The sequence below is a fragment of the Echeneis naucrates genome, chromosome 1, assembly GCF_900963305.1.
Source record: "Echeneis naucrates chromosome 1, fEcheNa1.1, whole genome shotgun sequence".
NCBI lineage: Eukaryota > Metazoa > Chordata > Actinopteri > Carangiformes > Echeneidae > Echeneis > Echeneis naucrates.
In genome coordinates, this window is record NC_042511.1 from 652,229 (window position 1) to 674,685 (window position 22,457).

At 48.1% G+C, this 22,457-nt stretch overlaps 2 protein-coding genes across 4 annotated transcripts in view; both read right to left on the reverse strand.

Moving 5' to 3' along the window:
- ttbk1a (tau tubulin kinase 1a) overlaps window positions 1-15,642 on the reverse strand; it is a 29,902-nt gene extending 14,260 nt beyond the window's left edge. Inside the window, exons 1-13 of one of the 2 annotated variants that reach the window (XM_029517506.1) lie at window positions 15,574-15,642; window positions 8,704-8,862; window positions 7,964-8,111; window positions 6,572-6,645; window positions 5,720-5,860; window positions 5,518-5,622; window positions 2,592-2,657; window positions 2,374-2,466; window positions 2,139-2,264; window positions 1,905-2,059; window positions 1,233-1,440; window positions 956-1,119; window positions 127-467 (exon numbers count right to left, since the gene is read on the reverse strand). In XM_029517506.1, coding sequence (XP_029373366.1) covers window positions 127-467; window positions 956-1,119; window positions 1,233-1,440; window positions 1,905-2,059; window positions 2,139-2,264; window positions 2,374-2,466; window positions 2,592-2,657; window positions 5,518-5,622; window positions 5,720-5,860; window positions 6,572-6,645; window positions 7,964-8,111; window positions 8,704-8,811 — 1,729 coding nt within the window. In that variant the 5' untranslated portion in view covers window positions 8,812-8,862; window positions 15,574-15,642. Of the gene's footprint in view, window positions 1-126; window positions 468-955; window positions 1,129-1,232; window positions 1,441-1,904; window positions 2,060-2,138; window positions 2,265-2,373; window positions 2,467-2,591; window positions 3,376-5,517; window positions 5,623-5,719; window positions 5,861-6,571; window positions 6,646-7,963; window positions 8,112-8,703; window positions 8,863-15,573 lie in introns of those variants that run through there. The other variant, XM_029517589.1, reaches the window with a different exon arrangement.
- A 281-nt stretch (window positions 15,643-15,923) lies between these two features.
- Window positions 15,924-22,457, reverse strand: part of tpcn3 (two pore segment channel 3) — a 10,504-nt gene continuing 3,970 nt past the window's right edge. Inside the window, exons 5-20 of one of the 2 annotated variants that reach the window (XM_029522857.1) lie at window positions 22,178-22,294; window positions 21,971-22,089; window positions 21,794-21,895; window positions 21,504-21,630; window positions 21,198-21,405; window positions 20,465-20,609; window positions 20,179-20,364; window positions 19,909-19,938; window positions 19,038-19,102; window positions 18,881-18,968; window positions 18,667-18,736; window positions 18,243-18,462; window positions 17,192-17,282; window positions 16,516-16,629; window positions 16,271-16,386; window positions 15,924-16,164 (exon numbers count right to left, since the gene is read on the reverse strand). In XM_029522857.1, the coding sequence (XP_029378717.1) occupies window positions 16,031-16,164; window positions 16,271-16,386; window positions 16,516-16,629; window positions 17,192-17,282; window positions 18,243-18,462; window positions 18,667-18,736; window positions 18,881-18,968; window positions 19,038-19,102; window positions 19,909-19,938; window positions 20,179-20,364; window positions 20,465-20,609; window positions 21,198-21,405; window positions 21,504-21,630; window positions 21,794-21,895; window positions 21,971-22,089; window positions 22,178-22,294 (1,932 nt within the window). In that variant the 3' untranslated portion in view covers window positions 15,924-16,030. The remainder of the gene's footprint in view (window positions 16,165-16,270; window positions 16,387-16,515; window positions 16,630-17,191; window positions 17,283-18,242; window positions 18,463-18,666; window positions 18,737-18,880; window positions 18,969-19,037; window positions 19,103-19,908; window positions 19,939-20,178; window positions 20,365-20,464; window positions 20,610-21,197; window positions 21,406-21,503; window positions 21,631-21,793; window positions 21,896-21,970; window positions 22,090-22,177; window positions 22,295-22,457) is intronic. The other variant, XM_029522941.1, reaches the window with a different exon arrangement.

Below are 22,457 nucleotides of genomic sequence, written 5' to 3' on the forward strand. Positions count from 1 at the left end.
CTGGTGAGAATCTAACACACGATCCAACATCGCACAGTTGGAACAAACGTTGCCTTATTTGAGGTTGTCGTCCTTGTCTGTCTTGTCCTGGGTCTGTTACTACAGAGCGTCCGGAGGAGCTCCTACCTCCGACTCTCAGCCTCCTCCTCTCCTCCTGCTCCTCCAGGGGGCGGAGCTCCTCGGGCTCCTCGTCCGTCGTTCCTGACGTTGTCGGTTGGAAGTCTCGTAGCTCCGTCTCTTTGTCGATCATCACCCACTCTTTGCTATCGAAGTCTTCCTCCTCGGCCAGCGGGACGGAGCGGATGAAGGCGTTGCTGTGTGCCTCCTGGTCGACAGACGCGACGGACACTTCCTGACGGCCGCTGATGTGTCGGTCACCGCGGCAACCGGGGTCCACAGACAACATCTGAGCGGGCTGGGAGGAGTAGACGTGACGAGACGGAGAGCCGAGGATGTCCATCCTGGACCTGGAGGACACAGAGACACCAAAATGAAGAGACAGATGGACAAATGTGACTTGGGGAACTTGGTGGTGACAGTCAGGAGGTCCATCAATCAGCATCAGGTCTAAAGTCTTTGGAAGTCCAGTCTAGCTTCAGATCTTCCATGCCAAGTTAGAGTCAAGTCAAATGTGGGCAGTAAGTCCAAATCTTTGAGGTTGAGTTCATATCGATGAAGAAGTCTGTCAACAGATCTCCAGTTTAGATGACCAAGAGCCAGTCAGCCGAGTCCAAGCCTCGGAGGCCCAGCCAGAGTTATTTCAAAAGTTCCACAAAACTGGTTTCAGGCAAAAGTCCAAACCCATTTCAGTCTCAGACTTGAAATGATCTTGATTTTAAGTTCAGATCAAGTTCTGTGTCTTTTCAGAGTAGATCGAAAGGTCAACGTTCAAGTCAGTTGAGATAAGTTAAGCTCAGATTAAAAAAATGAATGGTCCCTCTGATTTCATTATCACCTCTGTCCGTAGGCGTCGGCTCGCCCCTCGGCGGCGGACAGCCGGTCAGATTCGGGGCTGTTGATCCGTCGGTATCTTAAAGACCGAGCTTGACCTGTCGGTGACTCCGGCACGGCGCCTCGTACCGGCGACACGGGACACACCACGCGGCCTGGCTCCTCCTCCTGAGCCCCCTGAGGGAAGACAGGAAGTGATTTTTTATGGTTCAACATCACACTCGTGAATGGCAGATAGAGATGAAACTTTAAACGGGTCAGAAACGTCGCTGCAGTCTGACCTTGTTCAGGCTGATCCTGAGTCTGTTGCGGTTGAAGTCCGTGTCCTCCCAGGCCTCTCCGGGTTCTGCGGAATGCTGGACACCTGTATCCCCGGAGGGTCGGCAGGGAGGCGCCGGCGGGGCGTTCTCCTGATCGCTGAGATGTTCGTCCTGCAGAACATCATCGGTGTTCTCCCGCTGAAGGTCTCCAGGAACCGTCACAATGGCTCTGTGGACAGGAAGCAGAGGAGAGACTCCGTGATGTTGGACTCCTGGACCAGGAGGGTGAAGGACTAAGTCTGGTAAGACCTAATTTTCTAGAGGTTAGTCTTAGACAGACTAAAATTTTAGATTTTCCTGGAGAAGAAGTAACCCCTTTTTTATTTAAGTCAGGGTTAGGGTTAGCCTAGCTTAGCATAAAAAAATGCGTTCTGGCCCACAACCAAATAAAATAAACTGAAGTTATCAGCGTCATTAATTGGTCAATAAATCGTTTACTGATTCTTAATTAATTTCCTATAAGCTTTTAATCAGAAGCTCTTTCCAGCACAGGATGTGACATTGCTTGGCCTATTTTTCAGAATAAAAGCTGTGTCGTCGGTGATGATTGAGTCCTTTGAGTTTAATGAGACATCAATACTTTACTGTTATGTCTTTGATTTTGGTGGTTGTCTCGCAGCGTCTGGTTCTTACCCCACCATGGCGGCGGTAGGTCTTGTGTTTTGCTGTGGTTGGGTGGAGGCACTGGTTGACAGCGTGACATCACTTCCTCCCTTCTCCCAATCAAAGGGCTCGTTCTCGGTGATGATGCGTTCCTTCATGCTGTTCTCAAACACCGACATCAGCAGCTGAAAGAACGACAAGATGGAGTGGTGACTGGTGACGCCGCTGAGAGACGTCACACAGACGCAGCTGCAGGAGCTCTACCTGGTAGTCTGGTTTGGTGTAGTAGTCCAGAGCCAGGACGTGTTCCAGGAAGACGCTGAACTCTGAGGGCATGTGTTTGAGCAGCATCCGATGGTCGTAACGCTCTTTGATCTGACCGACCTGTTCCTGGAGAAAAAGCGCCAACAGCCACTTAATTATGTAAACATAAATGAGACGCATCCACGTTTGTATGCACGTCCAGATGTGTTACATATTTGTGGTGAAACTGTCTTACTTTATCTTTGATTTTTCGCCATGGCAACTGTCCAACGGCGAACTCCACCAACATATAAAACAGAGACCACAGGTCGTCATGGCGACCCATTTCCTGTGCGAGGTGGGCATAAACAGCCATTGTTAGGATCCCTGATGATGCTGTTTCCTGGGACGCCTCGTGGTGGAGGCGTCCATGTTGTTATGTTTACTCGCAGACAGGAAGAGGAAACGGCTCACCTTGTTTTTGTGGGCGTTGACTGAAGCGTAGCGGACCGTCCCTCTGAAGCCCGCCACCGTCCTCGGCTGAGGGCAAGAGAGGAGGCGTTAGTGAGATGTTTCTGATGTGTCAGCAAATTCACTTTGTTTTAATGAATAAGTTGACCACAGGACATGAACGGAAACTTCAGCACCGTTCGTCGACATCAGGATGTGGGACCTGACCCGGTTACCATGGCAAATGGGAGACGTTAAAATCACTGAACTAAAAACTTCTTTTGACCAGGATCGTGTCTGAAAGCTTTGGTTTTTCATAAAGTTAATAAAATAAATACGGCAGATGAAAATAAGCACAAAAAAACATTTCTGAGGATTTTTCTTTGTTTTCATCTAGAAAAATATCCTGGCAAAGGAAAATAAAGGTTCAAGGGCACTTTGTTTTTATTTATATTGTTGGATTCATACTTACTGTTAATTTGACGGGGACAGGTTTTACTGAGTTATTGTCACAGGGCTCCATATTAACTAGTCTACAGCTGAAGACAAATGGGCTCCGTTTTAACACCTGATCAGGATCAAGCGGAGGAAGAAAATTGTCCTGAATTCTTCACAGGTAAATCTGTGAAGGCTGAATCAAAGCAGCGACGCACGATGAGCTGAAGACAGAGTTGGTCTGTGACGTGATGTGAGCTCACCTGTGGTCCTTTCACGGATTTCATTTATTTCTGAAATCATATAATCTGATGACTAAACAACATGCTTTTATGTTTTCACCATGATGGCGGTGCTGGTGATGCGGCTGTGACATGTCGCTATAGAAACCACTCACATCCCTGGGTAACCATGGAGATGATGGAGAAACGGGAGGCATGCACGTCAAAATCATAAGTCCAAAGGAACTGTAAGAAAAACAAAAACAACACTGAAACGGAAAAAATGAAAATATAAAACATTAAACAGGTTTTTAAAAAAGCCACAGAAACATAAATATCCACAAACTGAGGATGAATCGGTGATCAGCAGACTGAACCTCATGCAAAAAAAAAAACAAAAAACAAAAAAACAAGCCAGGAAAGACTTTTCTAACAGAATAAAGCAGATAAATCCAATCTGAACATCATCAGCTCCACCTGAAAGTCACATTCTGTTGTTTTTCTGCGTGTAAAGTTCGAAAGTTGGAGCTGCTGACAGGAAGGACTTCCTGCTGGAGTCAGATGATGGAGGGATGAGAGAAAGGAAGAGGAGAGTGGGGGAGGGGGGGCACTGGAGCCAGAGAGAGAGAGGGAGTCTAAGGTCTCTCGCCCACTGACGCATCGAAGAGCATCAAATATTAATTTCACTGCTGCAACAGGAGAAACACAAGTCTGCAGGAGGAAGGAGGGAGGAGGGGGAGAGGAGGAGGGGAGGGGGAGAGGAGGAGAGGAGGAGGGGGAGAGGAGGAGGGGGAGAGGAGGAGAGGAGGAGGAGGAGAGGAGGAGGGGAGGGGGAGAGGAGGAGAGGAGGAGGGGAGAGGAGGGGAGGAGGAGAGGAGGGGAGGGGAGAGGAGGAGAGGGGAGGGGAGAGGAGGGGAGAGGAGGAGAGGAAGAGGAGGAGAGGAGGAGGAGAGGGGAGGGGAGGGGAGGGGAGAGGAGGGGAGGGGAGGGGAGAGGAGGAGAGGGGGAGGGGAGAGGAGAGGAGGAGGAGAGGAGGAGGGGAGGGGGGAGAGGAGGAGAGGAGGAGGGGAGAGGAGGGGAGGAGGAGAGGAGGGGAGGGGAGAGGAGGGGAGAGGAGGAGAGGAAGAGGAGGAGGAGGAGGAGGAGGGGAGGGGAGGGGAGGGGAGAGGAGGGGAGGGGAGGGGAGAGGAGGAGAGGGGGAGGGGAGAGGAGAGGAGGAGGAGGAGGAGGAGGAGGAGGGGGAGGAGAGGAGGAGAGGAGGAGAGGGGAGGGGAGGGGAGGGGAGAGGAGGAGAGGGGAGGGGAGAGGAGGAGGAGGAGGAGGAGAGGAGGAGAGGAGGAGAGGGGAGGGGAGAGGAGGAGAGGAGGAGGAGAGGAGGAGAGGAGGAGGAGGAGAGGGGAGGGGAGGGGAGGGGAGGGAGGAGAGGGGAGGGGAGGGGAGGGGGAGGAGAGGAGGGGGGGAGAGGAGGAGGAGGGAGGGGAGGAGAGGGGGAGGAGAGGAGGAGAGGAGGAGGAGAGGGGAGGGAGGGGAGGGAGGAGGGAGGTCTTTGTCAGTAAATGGAAGCAGCTTTTGGACTCTGATCTAAAAATAGCTGAGTTCAGTCTGATAGAGAGACTTTGGAAATGAATGAGACAGATGAGAAGAGAGAGAGAACCCGACCTCTGACCGACGAGCAACTACAGAACCTGGAACTGACCCTTCACAATAAAAGCCTTTCAATGGAGGAAACACCATCAGCCGGATCAATGGTTGGGATTGATCGGTGATCGGTGATAATCAGGGACAGTCCGGCCGTCAGACCTTCATCAGAGAAGAAGAGCAGCGACGACTCTCCGTCTGCTGCAATGCAGCAAACACACCCCGTCCGTCTGTCTCACCTACTTTAGCTTCTTACTCACTTTTCTTTAGTGCTCCGGTCACGTGGAAGAACAGTCCTGCACCGAAAACTGAATGAATGTGTTCAGTGATCAGAGAAAATAACTCATAATTAAATCTTTTTCATTTCTGCAAATTTAAGATCATTTAAAAAAAAGTATGACAATTTCATGATTGCTCAAATTTAAATACTCTATACTATAAATAAAAACATTTCAAACCAGAATTTCATTTTTAAAAACTGGCAAATAAATCTAAATTCAGATTTTTGTCCCAAAGTAAAAATGTTCCTCTTCTTAAACGCATCAGTTTGGTTTCAGAAATGTTCTTCCATCCTGACACCGTAATAAAAGATGTTTTCATTCGACCAGTTTTTTGGTGACGCTCTGAATGAACGAGAAAAAGAGGACGCCTCTCACCGGTCGGACTTCTCCGGTGGTGTTGGTGTACTGACGCGCCAGACCGAAGTCCAACATGTAGCACTTCCTGTAGGTGGAGGGAAGACGGCCCATCGCAAAGTTTGACTGTTGGAAAGAAAGAGGACGGAAACACTTCAGATCGTTCATATGAACAGTTTAAAAATACATCAGCTGTGTCAGTTTGACAGAAGCTTCGTCGTACCGGTTTGATGTCGCGGTGCAGGAAGCCCACTGAGTGGATCGCTTCGATGGACTCCAGGATCTGCTTCCCGAGCCGCAGGGTGGTGCTCATGGTGAAGGTCCCTCTGGGCTGACTCCTCCGCAGGTCGGCCAGGTTACGACCCTGTGACATCACAGCAGAACTTGGTGACATCACAAGAGACTTGGTGACATCACAGCAGAACTCGGTGACATCACAGCAGAACTCGGTGACATCACAGCAGAACTCGGTGACATCACAGCATAACTCGGTGACATCACAGCAGAACTCGTGACATCACAGGAAACTCAGTGACATCACAGCAGAACTCGTTACATCACAGGAAACTCAGTGACATCACAGGAGACTTGGTGACATCACAGCATAACTCGGTGACATCACAGGAAACTCTGTGACATCACAGCAGACTTGGTGACATCACAGCATAACTCGGTGACATCACAGCAGAACTCGGTGACATCACAGCAGAACTCGGTGACATCACAGGAAACTTGGTGACATCACAGCAGAACTCGTGACATCACAGAGATTTCAATCCTTGTCTTATATTCTCAGCTGTTTTCTTTCATTTCTCAGTTTTAATGATGGATTTCTTTTGATTTGGGTTGAATGGGCCTCCAGTCTTCACAGATTAAAGCTACAGCTGCATTACGTTCACTGAACAAAACTGTGAATGTTCAAAAACATCAAACTCAAAAATCAAATTTTGGTCCTTCTGATGATAATTTGATAAAAGATGAATTTATTGATTTAAATAATATCAATTAATAGCTGCTAAACATCTATTCAACCCCATATGGAGCCTTCAGAATGAAAGCCTTTATCCAAACTCACCTGAAGCTGCATCACCACGTAGTTGAACTTGTCGTTTCTCCCGCAGCCAATAAACTTACAGACGTGATTTTTACCTGAAACAGAATGAAGACATCAAATTAAATCTGTCAGCTGAGTGACATCAGACACATTCAGTTTTAAATAAAGTTACATGGCTCAGACATGATTTAACCTGATTTATTAAAATCAGTCACTGCAGTGAGTTTAGTGAGTTTCTGAAATCCAGCAGGATCCGGAAGTTAAGAACTAACCCTGACGTGTAACTGCGTTAAGCTTTGTGTTTTTCTAAATGGAAAATGTCAGGCAGTCAATGTCTTTAGAGGGAAACTGGAGCTGCTGTGATTCACTGCTGCCATGACACACAAACAAGTAACACAATCAACACTGACAACACAACTACATTACACAACCTCCATCGTCATCATCATTCATCTCCAGCGTTCAATTCAATATGTTTGTTTTCACCATCCTGACCCCGAGTGAACCTTTACGGGTCCAGAAGGTCTGAAGGTCTGAAGGTCTAAAGGTCTGAAGGTCTGATGGTCTGAAGGTGTGTTGGTCTGATGGTCTGATGGTTTGATGGTCTGATGGTCTGATGGTCTGAAGGTCTGTTGGTCTGAAGGTCTGTTGGTCTGAAGGTCTGAAAGTCTGAAGGTCTGATGGTCTGAAGGTCTAAAGGTCTAAAGGTCTGAAGGTCTGAAGGTCTGATGGTCTGAAGGTCTGATGGTCTGTTGGTCTGTTGGTCTGATGGTCTGATGGTCTGATGGTCTGTTGGTCTGAAGGTCTGAAGGTCTGATGGTCTGATGGTCTGATGGTCTGTTGGTCTGTTGGTCTGAAGGTCTGAAGGTCTGAAGGTCTAAAGGTCTAAAGGTCTAAAGGTCTGAAGGTCTGAAGGTCTGATGGTCTGAAGGTCTGATGGTCTGTTGGTCTGTTGGTCTGATGGTCTGATGGTCTGATGGTCTGTTGGTCTGAAGGTCTGAAGGTCTGATGGTCTGATGGTCTGATGGTCTGATGGTCTGTTGGTCTGAAGGTCTGAAGGTCTGAAGGTCTGTTGGTCTGAAGGTCTGAAAGTCTGAAGGTCTGATGGTCTGAAGGTCTGATGGTCTGAAGGTCTGATGGTCTGAAGGTCTGATGGTCTGATGGTCTGAAGGTCTGAAGGTGTGTTGGTCTGAAGGTCTGATGGTCTGATGGTCTGTTGGTCTGATGGTCTGAAGGTCTGATGGTCTGAGGGTCTGATTGTCTGATGGTTTGATGGTCTGATGGTCTGATGGTCTGAAGGTCTGTTGGTCTGAAGGTCTGATGGTCTGAAGGTCTAAAGGTCTGATGGTCTGATGGTCTGAAGGTCTGATGGTCTGAAGGTCTGAAGGTCTGAAGGTGTGTTGGTGCTCTCACCCTGCAGCTTCTTCAGAACCGCCACCTCCATCTTCAGCACCTGTTTGGGTTGCTGGGCCGACTCCACCTTCAGCGCCACATTCTCCCGGGTCAGCAGGTCCAAGGCCTCGTAGATCTCCCCAAACCCGCCTCCTCCGATCTTCTTCAGCTGAGAAACAGGATGCAGAACAGATTCTGGATCAGTCTGGGCCGGCACTCTCAGAGCTGCAGAACTAAACTGAGACCATCATCTGGACGGGTCTCGCATTTCATTCTTTTTTCCTAACTTCTTTAATTGCATGTCTTTTTTATGCAGCTCTCCTTCTCTATGTGTGTCTGTGTGTGTGTGTGCGTTGCGTGAACACAGTAAATTGATCACTGAAGTGTGAACAGCTGCATGCTGCGATCTGATTGGCTGAGACAGCAGCTGCATTATGTAACTTTCCCCCATGTCGGTTCTTTAACTCCTCGTCACGTTATTTCTCTTTTTCAGGTCCTGATTGGCTCCAACAATAATCATGTGACAGGAAATAAATATGGGTTTATTATTATTTCAGCAGAAGGAATAAATGTGTTGCTGAAACTCTTTTCCTGTTTTTGTTTCATTTGAATCAATTAAAGAAAATTAAACATGCTATAAAAAAAACATTCCAGTTCCTGCATTAATATAAATCAGCTAAATGAAATAGTGATTTTATTCTGCAACACGATCCTCAGCAGGATCTGGGAAGTTTCCCTGGGGGGTCGGTTTCCTGACTCACCACTTTCCATCGGTCTTTGACCATGCAGTTTGGCGGCAGGATGTCGGCCTGCTCGGACGTCCCGTTCATGTTGGCGTTGTCCTGGAGGCTGGGGACTAGGCACTGCATCTGCCAGCTAGACAGAACACGGGCAGCTCCCAGCTTAAAAGAGCCATTTATCTGTGAGGGAGGGGGGCACGGGGGGAGGAGAGGAAAAACGGAAGGAAGGATGGAAAGGTCAGCCATTTAAAAGAAGAATAATAGAAGACGCAGTCTGCACTGGGGGGCTCCCGGTCGGCCCACAGCCCTGCACAGCAGTCCGGAATAACAACAGGCATTTGAGATGGCTGCTGCCATTAGAAGCCATTCTTCAGCTGGATCAGGCTACAGGCCGTGAGGGTGGGGGAGCCGGGGGGGTTAGGGGTGTGATGGTATTTGCAGTAACCGGAGCAAATATCATGTCTGCAGAGGACTGCAGCTGCAGGTTCGATGCGCCGGACACCAGAACAGGATCCGGTCTGATGGGGCTCAAACTAAAAGTGTCATCACATCTCAAACCTTTTCTGCTGTCAAATGAAAAGGGAATAAACTTCACATTTTTCAGGACAGAAGGTCAGATTACAAAACTCACATTTCTGTAAATGAGATATTACAACCAGACGATTAGCATAGCACAAAAACTGGAAACAGACAGAAACAGCTGGTCAAATCTGGTCCAGGCAGTCTGAAGGTTTAAAGGGCCATAACATCTAAAGATTACTCAAATGTTTAGCAAAAAATCTGCTCTATTCTTATTGGATCACAAAGAAAGCTGTCAGGTTCAGATCCTCTCTAGCTGTTCACCCTGTTTATGGTCTTTTTGCTAAGCTAAGTTAGCATAAAGCTGGTCATGAGTGAACCTCCAACTGCCAGAAGGAGAAAAAGCTCGTTTAGAGAAATCATGAATAATCCTACCTAACCCCGACCCGGAGCGGAGGGATTCACAAATTACTTTGTTATTTCGTTAGAGGAGGAAAGTCACTGTTAAAATGGCCAACATGGGCAGTTTTCAGTCGAAGACCAAACCAACAACAAGCTGAGTTCTTATTTAAAGTATCAAACCTTCAGTTCAGAATTTATCTGCTGGGGAGCTTGTTTTTTTTACCAGTAAAAACCATGTTTGGAGGAGAAGGTGGGGATGACCTGCTCTGAAGTCTGACCTGATTAGTCACACTGTAGCCCCGCCCCTAACCCCGCCCCTTTCCCTCTAACTGGAGAATCAGCTAAAAACATGAACATCATGTTGTACTGAAGACTGTAAACTAGAGACTGAGACCACAAACTCAACAGGGAGGAGGGGCGACATTTTCCCATAGACTTCAATACAACCTGACTTCTGACTACAGCCAGTGGAGTAGATATTTGTCATTGGCTTCACCTTACAGACCCAGAGTCCAAGTCCAGTTGGATCCGGTCCACGTTGTTCAGAACTGGACACACAAATGTTAAACTGTTGCTTTAAATTTGTTGGACTATAAAAATAAACAAAGAAGCTTAAAGGGCCAGAGCGCCGACTTCCTTTAGTCGTGTCTGGACGGTTAGAATTCATTTTCCAGACATCTTGTGTTTCACGTTAAAATGAGCCACTTTAGTCTACGGTTCTGGAGGTGGTCGGGACCCAAACCGCCTCGGACTGAGCTCTGCCTGAGAGGACGACTTCAGGGCAAAGGAAGCTAATACTGACATCAGCAGCAGCATCACAGCCGCCGCCGCCGCCGTCTGGACTGAACTCTGGGTTTCACTCTGTGTACATCAGGTCGGCCATGAATGGTTTTCAGTTGTCAGTGGATCTGTGGGGGCGGGGCGGGGCGGGGAAGGGGGGGTTGAAGTCCAAAGTGATGCATATCAGTCCCCAAAGCATGCTGTTCTGCATGCAATGCCACGAGCCGCCATCAGTGCATGCAGAGCTCAGGCGGACTGCAGATACGATGAGAGCGTCCGCCATGTTTCCAGTCAGACCAGCTCTGACCAGCTCAGAGGACTGGACGGACTGGGAGGAGGGGGGCGGGGCTTCTCTGCACCTGCAGTGATACAGCATCATCATCCTCAGCTGCACAGGACCAGCAGGTGGAGCTGACTGTAACACTGGAGATGGAGTGAAACCTGCCGCTGCTGGGCCGCCCGTCACTGCAGTGGGCGGGGCCACGGAGTTCCCCCAATACACAACAGCATTTCAGCTGGCCAACTGGAGCACAACACAAAGTTCATCACAAACAGAGTGAGGATTTAAACGTTTGTGTAATTAAAGTGTCACCACATTTCACAGTGACATATTCTTCATATAACGGATGAAAGACAGAGAATATGATATTATAAAACATTACTGGAATTAATAATTTTATTTTATATTAGAATTGTAATAGTTATTGAATTGCTGAGTAGTGTAAAGCATCATTTTGTGTTGTTGCAGGTGTGGTGATGTTGTGTTGGTGGGGGGAACTCCGCGGTCGCCGTCTTTCAGGCGTCTCAGCAGCAGATCAGAGCGAAACATCCTCCAACACTTTCAAACCGCCGTCCTCTCTTCTTCTTCTCTTCTTCGCCTACAGATCTACCAATCTGCTACTGGGGGGGAGGAAGGGGGGGGGTGCTCTGCCAGAAGCCGGTTTGCATCATTCCAGATCTGATCTGATGATCAGAGCTCACCATAGTTCTGAGCTCCCGGAAAACCCGACGGTTTACAACAAATCCTGAAGGGGACAAAACCCTTCCTGTTCCTGTGTTAGCCTACAAGCCAGAACAGAGGGCACAGTTAACAAGGAGGGCAGGAGGAGAGGGGGCGGAGCATGGAGGGACCACACCTTCACGTCCTCAGTGACCTTTTCCACGTGATGCCACATTCACCAAAACCCGGAGTTCCTGTTCCTGCTCTCCAGAGGATGAAGCCGACCCCCCCCCCCCCAAAAAAAAAAACTAAACAAAACAATAATCATTTCGGCCTGCAGAGGGAGCCACTTTCATTCTGTCAGGGCCGATCTCTTCAAACAGCACTTCCCAAATCCGCTTTTCTTCTCATGAAATGACGGAACTGAGACTGAGACCAGAAACTCATCAGGAGAACGAGGGGGGACATTTTCCCATAGACTTCAACACAGTCTGTCTTCTTTATACAGCCAGTGGAGTCACTTTAGCATTAGCTTCACTCTACAGACAGAGTCCTGGTCCAGGTTTCTAAAGTCTGTGACTACAAATAAAAAGGTTGACTAAATCAAAGTAAAGTTAGCGTCGCTGATTTCAGCTCGATTCAAACGGCGACTGATTTAAATTCATTAGCTGAACAAAATTCTGCATCAACATTCAGAACAATCGTTCCCACAAACAGGAAATCAGACGTCTGTGAAGTTTGAGCTCAGGAAGTAAATAAAACAGGATGGAACACAATGTGAGGCTAGCTAATGCTAATGCTAAGTGTGACGGCTCATAAACAATCATTTCTACGGTCACTGTTCAGACTTTTCTGATAAATACAAATGAATCGACGAGAACACTGAAACAAATTGTCAGATTAGCTACACTGCTAAAGTCACTAGCTGTATTTTTTCGTGTATATCTCTCCAAGTAAAAATGTTTTTAAACGGGATGTTTGAATGTTTTGGAAGATTTGTCATCACGTGGAAAAGGAAAACAGAATCAGAAGAATGCCACACGATCAGAAAAAGCACCAGATTAAACATTTCAGGGCAAAGAGGTCAAACTCTGCCGTCACAAACGTCAGTTCTGTCATTTCATTCAAACCGCAAAATAAAGGAACGGAATAAATCAGGTTATACAACAAACAGCAAATGATGAATAAATATGTAAAAATAAAATCTGTTTGGAAAGAAGCTTCTAATTACTCAGTCCACTTTGAGAATTGTGTTAAATGTTCAAAACTAATAATGAAAATCGAAAAATCATTTGTGTCAAACCTAAAATAAAAATGAAAAACAAAATGATCAACATAAATGTTATTCATTTGTGGTCAAATGAAATAATTTCCAAATTAAGTTTATTCCAAAATGTTATTATGAGTGATGTTTATTAGTGAAAGAATCTAAAGTTTTATTCGGGATCTTTTATTTATTCAGCTGGTCCGGTGTTTGTGCGTTTGTTGGTCTGATTTAACAACAACTTTCACACAAAGCACCTTTTTGATGCTGAAATGACACGATTAAATGAGTCAAATGAAACTTTGCTGGATTCTGACTCCTTCTCCTCCTTTTCTTTCTTTGAATATCAGATTTTTCTCTCATTCTTTGCCACCTTCAGATCTCCGAACGTCCTTCACTTTTATTTCAGCATGTTTTTGGTTAAAAACTGATTCCTTTTTTTTTTTTTTTTTAAATCAAATAAAACGAGTTGGAGTGAAATGAGAATACATTGTGCACGCACACACACACGCACACGCACACACACACACACACACACCCTCTGCATCACTCATTGAATCCTCTCTGCAGTGCACAGTCATGGGTCCGCTCTGCGCCTGCGCAGCAGCACATCCTGCTGATCAATAAATCTGATCCGGGTTATCAATTAAACATCATCCCGGTGACACCGCCCGGATCCGTCCGGGTCTAAGCGATCCGGATCAAACGTCCCGGACTCGGCTCATTACATTTACCTCCGTTAACGCAACACTGCAGGACCCCCCAACCCCCCCTCCCCTCTGGGCTCTCTGGTCTGGGCCGGATCTGGTCCGGGTCCGGGTCAGGCCTACCTGGCGCACCGTCCGCTCCTTTTCCGCCTTTTGGGAATCTTCATCTGGGATTTTATTTTGGCACAAAGCGTCCTGATCCAGAAAACCCACCGTTCCTCTGAAGGGGGCGGGATCCGGGCCTCAGACCCCCTCCGGACCAAACCACAGTTTGTCTCCTCTAACAGTCCCCAATATCAAACCGCACCGGGACCATCCTCAGACCGGCCGTCCGGTGCAGGAGCCCTGCAGGACCCGGGAGTCCGGATTAAAGAAACAGATTCAGGTCCCTCCAGAGTCGGGAAACCCCAGCTGGGGTCCGGGTCCGGGTCCGGGTCCTGGTCCGGGTCCTCCTCCGGTCCTCCGCTGATGCAGCTGAAAAGGAGGATGCGGACTCGTGGTCCTCCTCCGGCTGGATCGGATCCAGATGCCGAACCCGGGGACCAGACTGGATCCAGATCAGATCCAGAACCCCGGCTGAGACGGACCGGGCCGGCGGTACCGAGGCGGTCTGGGGGAGTCGGGTTCTCCGGATCCAGACCGTTTGTCCGCACTGCAGCTCTGAATCCAGCTGCGTCAAAACAACGTCAACAATCACAGCCACAACATCCGGCCACCGCCTTCAAAATAAAACTCCCCGTGTGCTTCCTGTAATTCTTATAACTCTAATCTCTAATTTATAACCATTACATTATATTACATTCATTTTAAGTCACCTCATTGTGTTAACTTGTGTTAGTTTTGTGTTGTTGTCCGCTGTGTGTAGATTTAAATGTCACGCTTCGTTACATAATAATGTGACATAAACTCACACATTTGATTCCTCAGAAACAATAATCGTCCTGATTGTTGATTAAAACTAGAAATTTCAGGTTCCCCCATTAATGTTTTGTGTTACTGTCCCGGTTTTAGATTTTTACTGTTCCATATTTAAACTATTCGATCGTACTGATTCTGTGTTTCTCTTTCGTTGCTGTTTTCTTATTTTAGTGAGAACATTAGCATGAACAGTAGAATATCTTTATTTTGGGACTGAGTTATTTGAATTATTTTAAAGTTGCTCATTCTTTGGCCATCAAAACAACAACACAGATTTAATTTGACTTGTCATTCAGCCAAAGCAGCTTAACAACAGAATGAACTCAACAAACTGCAGCGATGTGTTCACTGACCTGCAGCATCCACCTGAATCATCTTTTTTCTGTTTGGTGCCACAGACAGAGATTCAGAAACGAGCAGCTGCTGCTGTAAACTGAGTAACTTTAGTTATTTTACTGTTCACCGGACAAAAGAAGACACTGAAAACATGGAAGCTTTCTGCTGTGGAATCATTTTGTTAAAAAGGTCAAATCGTTTGTTGAAACATGAGTGGCTGAATAATCTCTGAGGAAAAGAGTCCCCATCTGCAGATACGACTGAGGTCACTCATCTCACGTTACATTCAGCAGCTTTTTACCGATCAACACTTTAAATGGGCAGAAACATCTGCAGACACGACTCGAAGCTGCCGGCTGTGTTTTCCTGCTTTAAAATAATCCCAGTAATTTAACTGGTGAGATGTTTTTATCTGTTTTTAATTTCTGATTGACAAAAATAACTAATTTCTCAACAGCAACACATTTCTACTTTTCTTTTAGTAGTTTTTAGATGGCTAGATTTATTTTACCAGTTAAATTCTTTATTTTGTTAAAGAAAACATTTTATGACTGTATAAAAATTCTACACTACCTCCTGTTTTAAATTCGATTTAATTGTATTTATTTTTTGTCATTTTGGAAACAGTGGCCGGAAGCTAACGTGTATTTAATCTTTCCAACCTGATGGAGACGCTCCCTCATTATAACCAGGCAGGCGGCGCTGTTCAGTCCCACCGTCTGAGCTGCACCTGAACGCCTCACCACCCCTTCATCTGCCGTCCGGCCTCCGAAGAGGTTCTGATCAGGTTCTGATCAGGTTCTGCTGTCCGGCATCTGAACCCGGAAGGCTTTTATTTTTGGAGAATAAATCTGACAGATTGTGTTTCTTTGAGACTCTCTCTCTCTCACACACACACACACACACACACACACACACACACACACACACACTCATCACGCCGCGGAGGATCCGTCTTTGTGTTCGGTTCGTTTGTCTGTTTCGGACTCAGCTTCGGTTCGTTTGTGTGTTTGTTGTTTTCTTACCTGAATGTTGTTTTCCGTCCGGACGACGCGGAGCCGAGCAGGATCCACTCCCTCTGCTCCATCTCTACAGCATCAGCACCACACACACACACACACACACACACACACACTGCAGCTCCACAGCGCCCCCCGCTGACTGGAGGTCTGTTCTTAAAGCGTCAGCAGTGATCAGGTTCAATCAGGTTCAGTGAATGCACCATCTAATAAAGAGTCAGTAGGGACCGTGAACGCATCACAACAACATAAAAGTTTCATTAAAGTTAAAATATGAAACACAATAAAACGTCAAATCATGTTTTCTGTTAGAAAACAGATGACGTGAAGAAAAAAAACTGTCCAGAGGTGAAAGATCCGTTTAAATATTCTTTATGTGAAAATACTCATTAGATTTTTGTGCTACAGGACAGAAATATAAAAATATATGAGGCTGGAGGCGACTGTCCGAGCTCAGGAATGTCTAAACGGAACTGAACGTCGGGTTTCCAAAGTTCCTGCCGGTCTGAGCTTCAGGACTGTCGTCCTCAGCCAAGTCCTCCGGGTCCAGGTCGGCCTCAAACATCCGCTGCAGCAGAGCGTCCACCGTTCGATACCCTGACAGGAGCGAAGACAGCAGACTGAAAAAGGAGCTGACGCTCGTTCTCGAGCTGCATTCTGTGAAAATGACCCTCAAAGAAGTTCAGTCGATTTCAGTTCTTACTTTTTGATGCGATTTTAAACATCAGAGCTGGTTTGTTGGTCGCCGCCGATTGGCCGGTTCCCAGATCGTTGTCGATGGTTTCCATGGCGTTCACCAGATTATCGTCCAGCTTCTCCCTGGATGACAGAACATCACAGCTGAACAGAAACCGATTATACACCGAAGTACTGAAGGTGTAAAAATAAACCGGAATCCTTCCAAACATCTGTAAATAATCCGTCAGCGTCAAAGTCATGGTAACGTACTGCTCCAAGGCCAGCTCCAGCTCCGTGATCTTCCTCTCCACAGACGTGTGCAGGTCACTTTTATCCACCGAGTACTCCACGAAGAACGCCTCCAGGACGAACGCCACGAAGATACTGAGAGACGACAGAGCCGAGAAGTGAGCAGTCACAAGTACACAAACACACAAACACACAAACACAGACATGATGCAGTGAGCGTGTGCACCGTGACACCTCTGAAAATGTCTGTGTTGACCAGGCCATCAGTGACCCCTGACCCCTGACCCCTGACCCGGTGGCTTCGACATTAACTTCAGGACTAAATGTTCCCTGTTGGGTGATTGGCCCACCCACTGACAGGTATCCATGGTAACCAGATGATGACTGCTATCCTGTCAGTGCTCATAATGTTCCAGCCGGTTGGTGATTGGTTAAATTTAAAAGATGAGTTTTTGAGGTCAAAAGTCAGATTTCGTTGTTTGATGAGTTGAAGCCGCTCTGATCTGAGTTCTGTCCTTCAAACAGACCGACCGAGTCGTCACTCATCAATAGTCAGATCAATACTCATTAAAAAACTGCCGAATCAGACGCTGAACCTTCAACTCCATCCAACTCTGCAGCAGAATGAGATCCATGAAAAACTGTTTTAACAGCTAACAGCTAACAGCTAACAGCACGAGGAAGATGGTGGCCTTACTTGATGATGACGATGACGACCAAGATGTGGAAGATGAAGAAGAAGATCCTGGCTGACACGTGAGTGACGGTGGCGAAGCCGCTGCTGAGCAGTGAGGTCACATTAAGGAAAACCTGAACCAGAGCCCAGGTGCTCCAAGATCATCTGAGAGAGACCCCGAGGACGACCGTGAGGACGACCCCGAGGACGACCCCGAGGACGACCCCGAGGACGACCGTGAGGACGACCCCGAGGACGACCGTGAGGACGACCCCGAGGACGACCGTGAGGACGACCCCGAGGACGACCCCGAGGACGACCCCGAGGACGACCCCGAGGACGACCCAGGGGACGACCCAGGGGACGACCCCGGGGACGACCCCGAGGACGACCCCGAGGACGACCGTGAGGACGACCCTGAGGATGACCCTGAAGAATGAGAGAGAGGACGACCCCGAGGACGACCCAGAGGACGACCCCGAGGACAACCCCGAGGATGACCGTGAGGACGACCCCGAGGACGACCCAGAGGACGACCCAGGGGACGACCCCGAGGACGACCCCGAGGACGACCGTGAGGACGACCCTGAGGATGACCCTGAAGAATGAGAGAGAGGACGACCCCGAGGACGACCCTGAAGAATAACAGAGAGGACGACCCAGAGGACGACCCCGAGGACAACCCCGAGGATGACCGTGAGGACGACCCTGAGGACGACCCAGAGGACAACCCCGAGGACGACCCCGAGGACGACCCCGAGGATGACCGTGAGGACGACCCCGAGGACGACCCAGAGGACGACCCCGAGGACGACCCCGAGGATGACCCTGAAGAATGAGAGAGAGGACGACCCCGAGGACGACCCATAGGACGACCCTGAAGAATGACCAAGAGGACGACCAAGGACGCATAATTTATAATTTGCGTAATTTAATAATAATAATTTGCCTCCCAGGAAGCAAAGAAATGATGTGCTGAACCTTTATGACCCAGAGAAGACACCCCTGCAGGACGTTCCCCGTTTGACCCCCGACCCTTAATGGCTGACGGAGACGTTCATCTGAAGGATATCGTGCCATTGGTTGACCACGGTGAGCTCCACCAGCAGGATGAAGGATGACACCACGTTGTTGAAGTTGTTCTTGCAGTAGTTGAGTTGAGCGAAGGCCGTCCCCCGGAGGAGGGGGTTCCCACAGTACGCCTTCGCCGGGTCGGTGGAGTCCTCCTCATAAAACTTCACCTTCCCTTTGAACAGCTCCATCCCCACCATGGCAAACACGTAGTACACCACCTGTAGCAGCACACATTCATGCTCCCCTCAGGATGAACCGCTAACACCATCATCAGTTTGGTTTATGAACTAATTCGTTAGCGCTCCACTTTAATTTGGTAATAAGGTCAACCTTCTAATTCCAATATGGCGGACACGCTGCGGTGCAGCAGCCAATCAGCAGCTGTAAAAATGTCGTCCACTTCGGGTGGTCAGAAAACTTACGACGATGAGCTGTCCAAACGTGAGGATGGCTGGTCCGATCCTGATCAGGGTGTTGATGATGGCACGAAACCTGAAGGAGAAGAGGCACCCTTCGTTACTATGGCAACACAATGACGTGATGTCATAATGAGCCATCACATCCAGAACTTTTTCCTCCAGGTGACCAGCTGTTTCGGGCCTATCAGCCAATCAGAGACAGGTATTGGGATCAAACCTTTCGATGCTGTCCACCACCCGGATCAGTCTGAGGACCCGCAGGATGAAGACGATGTCCAGGATCTGCCGGCTGGTGTAACCGCCAGCTGAAACACAGACGACGTTTACTCAAAGTTAAGTTCACTTCTAACTGATCTCTGACAGCCAGCACTCACAGATCTTCACGGCGGAGTTGATGATTGTGGCGATGAGAGCTGAGACGACGATGATGATGTCAAACCTGAAAAAAATGAGTGAACAAAGTCAGAAAACTCAAGTTTGGAGGCAGCCATGAAGCTGAAACCAGCAAAACCAGAATGAGCTGCAAACAAAGCCGATTTTCTCAACATGGATGCATCAGCAGAGACGATAATTATTTCCCCGTTCACGACAGTTACACAGATGACCGACACCTGCGGTTTTTAATTTAGCTCTGATGAGAGTCATGCTCCTCTGATACATCCATGAACAGACATTAGCAGACAGGTTAGGTAACCCTGCACCGCGCACAAAAAAAAAAAAAGGAAATAAGCAAAACTGCCAGTAAAAACATCAACAGCTGCAGCAAAACAGCTAAACGGCCTGAGTTTAAGAAACACGTCAATAAATCAGCGTCATTAAAGCGTTAAATCCTTTTAGCTGTGAAGTCTGAGGAGTCGGTGTCACGACCGCGGCACGCAGAAAGAATCTCAAAGAACGCTCTGAATAATAATAATAATCACAATCTGGTTTCTTGTCTCGCTGGTTCTTCGGTGGACAAACAAATAAAGTAGTGAACAATAAACTGATCGAGGTACCACCAACAACACCAACAACACCAACAACACCAACAACAACAAACAAACTATTTTTCCATTCGAGAGTCGCCCTTTTTTGGTGTTTTTATAGATTAGCCTTTTTGGCACCACACTTCAATCCACATCTGACAAAAAGGTCCTACTTCCTGATAAGAATACAGATTAAAACAAAAAACAAAGTCAGCTGTTGGAAGCGCTTAAAGGAAGACGACTGGAGATAAGAGAAGCAGCAGCTGGTGGCGTCACATACCTCATATTTATAATCTGCGGCGTAGATAAACTGTGAAACGTGACAGCTCGTTGAGTTTAGATGGGTAAAGTGCATCGATACATCATCAGCATCAATATTTCACAAATCACACACATCTTCAATAACAGCACTCAGGTAACACCGATCTGCATCATCTTCTCTGAACCTCTCAGCCTCTAAATCCATGCTGCTGATTTCATCTTTGGTGCAAAGACCCAGAATCCTTTGGGACTAAGACTGATGTGTGATGAGAAACAGACTCGGCCTCACCAGTTCCAGAAGCTGTGTCTGGAGAAGAAGGTCCGCGGCTCGAACACGTAGAGCTTCAGCAGGATCTCCAGCAGGTACAGAGCCAGGAAGACCCACTCCGAGTTGGCGATCATGGGATTCTCCTCGTCCAGGCCGATGAAGATGGCGTTCACCAGGATGATGATGTCGTACACAATCACAAAGGCCCTGACAGCAAAAACGCACACAGACACACAAACATCCGAAGTGTGGCGTTACTGAGACCGCCGTCAGCCGATGTCGGACGTCACATCAGCCACGGTCTTACCGGTGATGGACCATCCGAGAGAGGAGGCGGCTGGGGGCCGACAGGTAGAGGGCGGGGCATAAACTGTGAAAGGGGTGTGGCCTCGACTTCAGTGTGATCACCTCGATGTTCAGGAGGTCGGCCAGCTGGACGAACGCAGCTTTACCTGCCGAAGAGCCGAAACAGAAACAGGCCTTTTATTTCCTCCACACGCAGAAGGCCTCTCTTCAGATGGAACGATGCATTCAGGTGCTCGTAAAGTCAGATGGTGTCGTTTATTAACAGGAAACAGACGAGAACCCCAGAAATAAACAGCGTGTTAAAGTGGGAAGGTGTCATTTCCTGTTGGGGGCATTTCTCCTTTTTAAACGGATAATTATATCACAGTGAGGCTGAGTTTTCAAATTCATCAATAGTCAGATTCAGAAATTCTATACGTTGAATTCCCTGATCAGCCATTTTGAAAGGTCAAAAACCTTGAACGTCTCCCTGCAGAACGTACGGCTGTCCTAATCTGTGCGGAATCGAGAAAATGTGGCTGCAGTGCAGTGAAGTGTTAAATGTTGTGTTCTGAAGGACACTGAGGTCAGTGACGAGGCAGGCAGCCACTTCCTCCCTGAGTCAGATGAGCTTCACTGATAGTGATGCAGCAGAACTGAGGTGAGAACAGCTCAGAGGTGTCGGCAGAACGCAGCATGGCGTTGGCTTTGAGAGTGTATTTACACCGACTCGTTGGTCAGTTGGTGTGACCCACCGATGGCGCCCTGGTTCTTGTCGTCGCAGACGCTCCACAGCAGCTCTCTGTGGGCGTTATCGATGTTGGGCCGGACCAGGCGGACCACTTGGTTCCAGTTGGCCTGGGTCACCACCGGCTCGCCCCCCTCCTCCCTGACCTCCTGCAGAACGGCGAACGCTCGCACCATCTTGTGCCTTTTGGCCCTGACCAGCTGCCGTACCTCCTCCTGTTGGGCGGGGAGGGAGCAGGTCATACTGTAGGTTAATCGATGTTCGAACACAGAAAGAGCAAAAACAGAAGGAATGAAACGTCAGAACGTCGTACCTTCAGGTATTTTTTGTAGTTGTTGTAAACGACGGCCAAGAAAACGGACATGAAGATGTAGGTGTTGATGAGGATGTACACGATGAAGAAGATGGCGAAGACGAAGCTGGCATTGTACGCCGGCATCCTGCGAACCAGAGACGGAAATATAAGAGAATGTTGGACATTCGACTTTGTTTTCTGTGAAAAGAAGGAAGCGGCAGCTTCATTCTTTCCTTCCTTGCTTCCGAATCAGGAGTTTTAAAGGACAGTACCGCTCCACAGCTCGGCAGGACTGTTGAAGCTCTTACATGACGTCGGGGCTGTTGGCCGTGGTGACGAGGACGTACAGATCGAAGACGATCTCCAGGTAGTGGGTGAAGTACGGCGCTCCATCGATGGTCTGCAGGCCTCTGCAGAGGAAGCACACAACATTTCAGTTTGTTGTGCGACTTCCTGAAACGGCCAAAGGAGGCCGAGTTTCTCACCGTTTGCCGAGCAGCTTGAGCGCCATCAGGGAGAAGATGAGGACGCTGAACATGAAGAGCAGGAAGACGTAGAAGATCTGAGGCAGCGCGTTCCGGATGCTTCTGAAGGCTCTGCGGAGCTGAACGCAAACAGACCAGAGGTCAAAGTTCATCTGACCGCTCAGGTTATCTGTGACAGCATCCTCACACAGACAGGTGGGCGGTTACCTGCCGTCCCTCTGTAACGTTGACCAATAGGAGCGGCCGCAGGACTCTGGACCAGCGGAGGGCGTAGTAGTTTGTAGCTTTCAGCGCTCCGTAGATGATCATGTCGACCAGAGTGAGCTGGAACAAACGAGCAGGAGTTTATTTGATGAAATATAATCTAATACATTTCATCTGCTGAGGGCCTCGGAGGGGCGGAGCCTAACCCGGTCCGTAGTGGTTGAGGGCGGGACAATCAACATCTTTTATTTCACCTCTACAAGCCAGTGACCAAGAGCTGAAG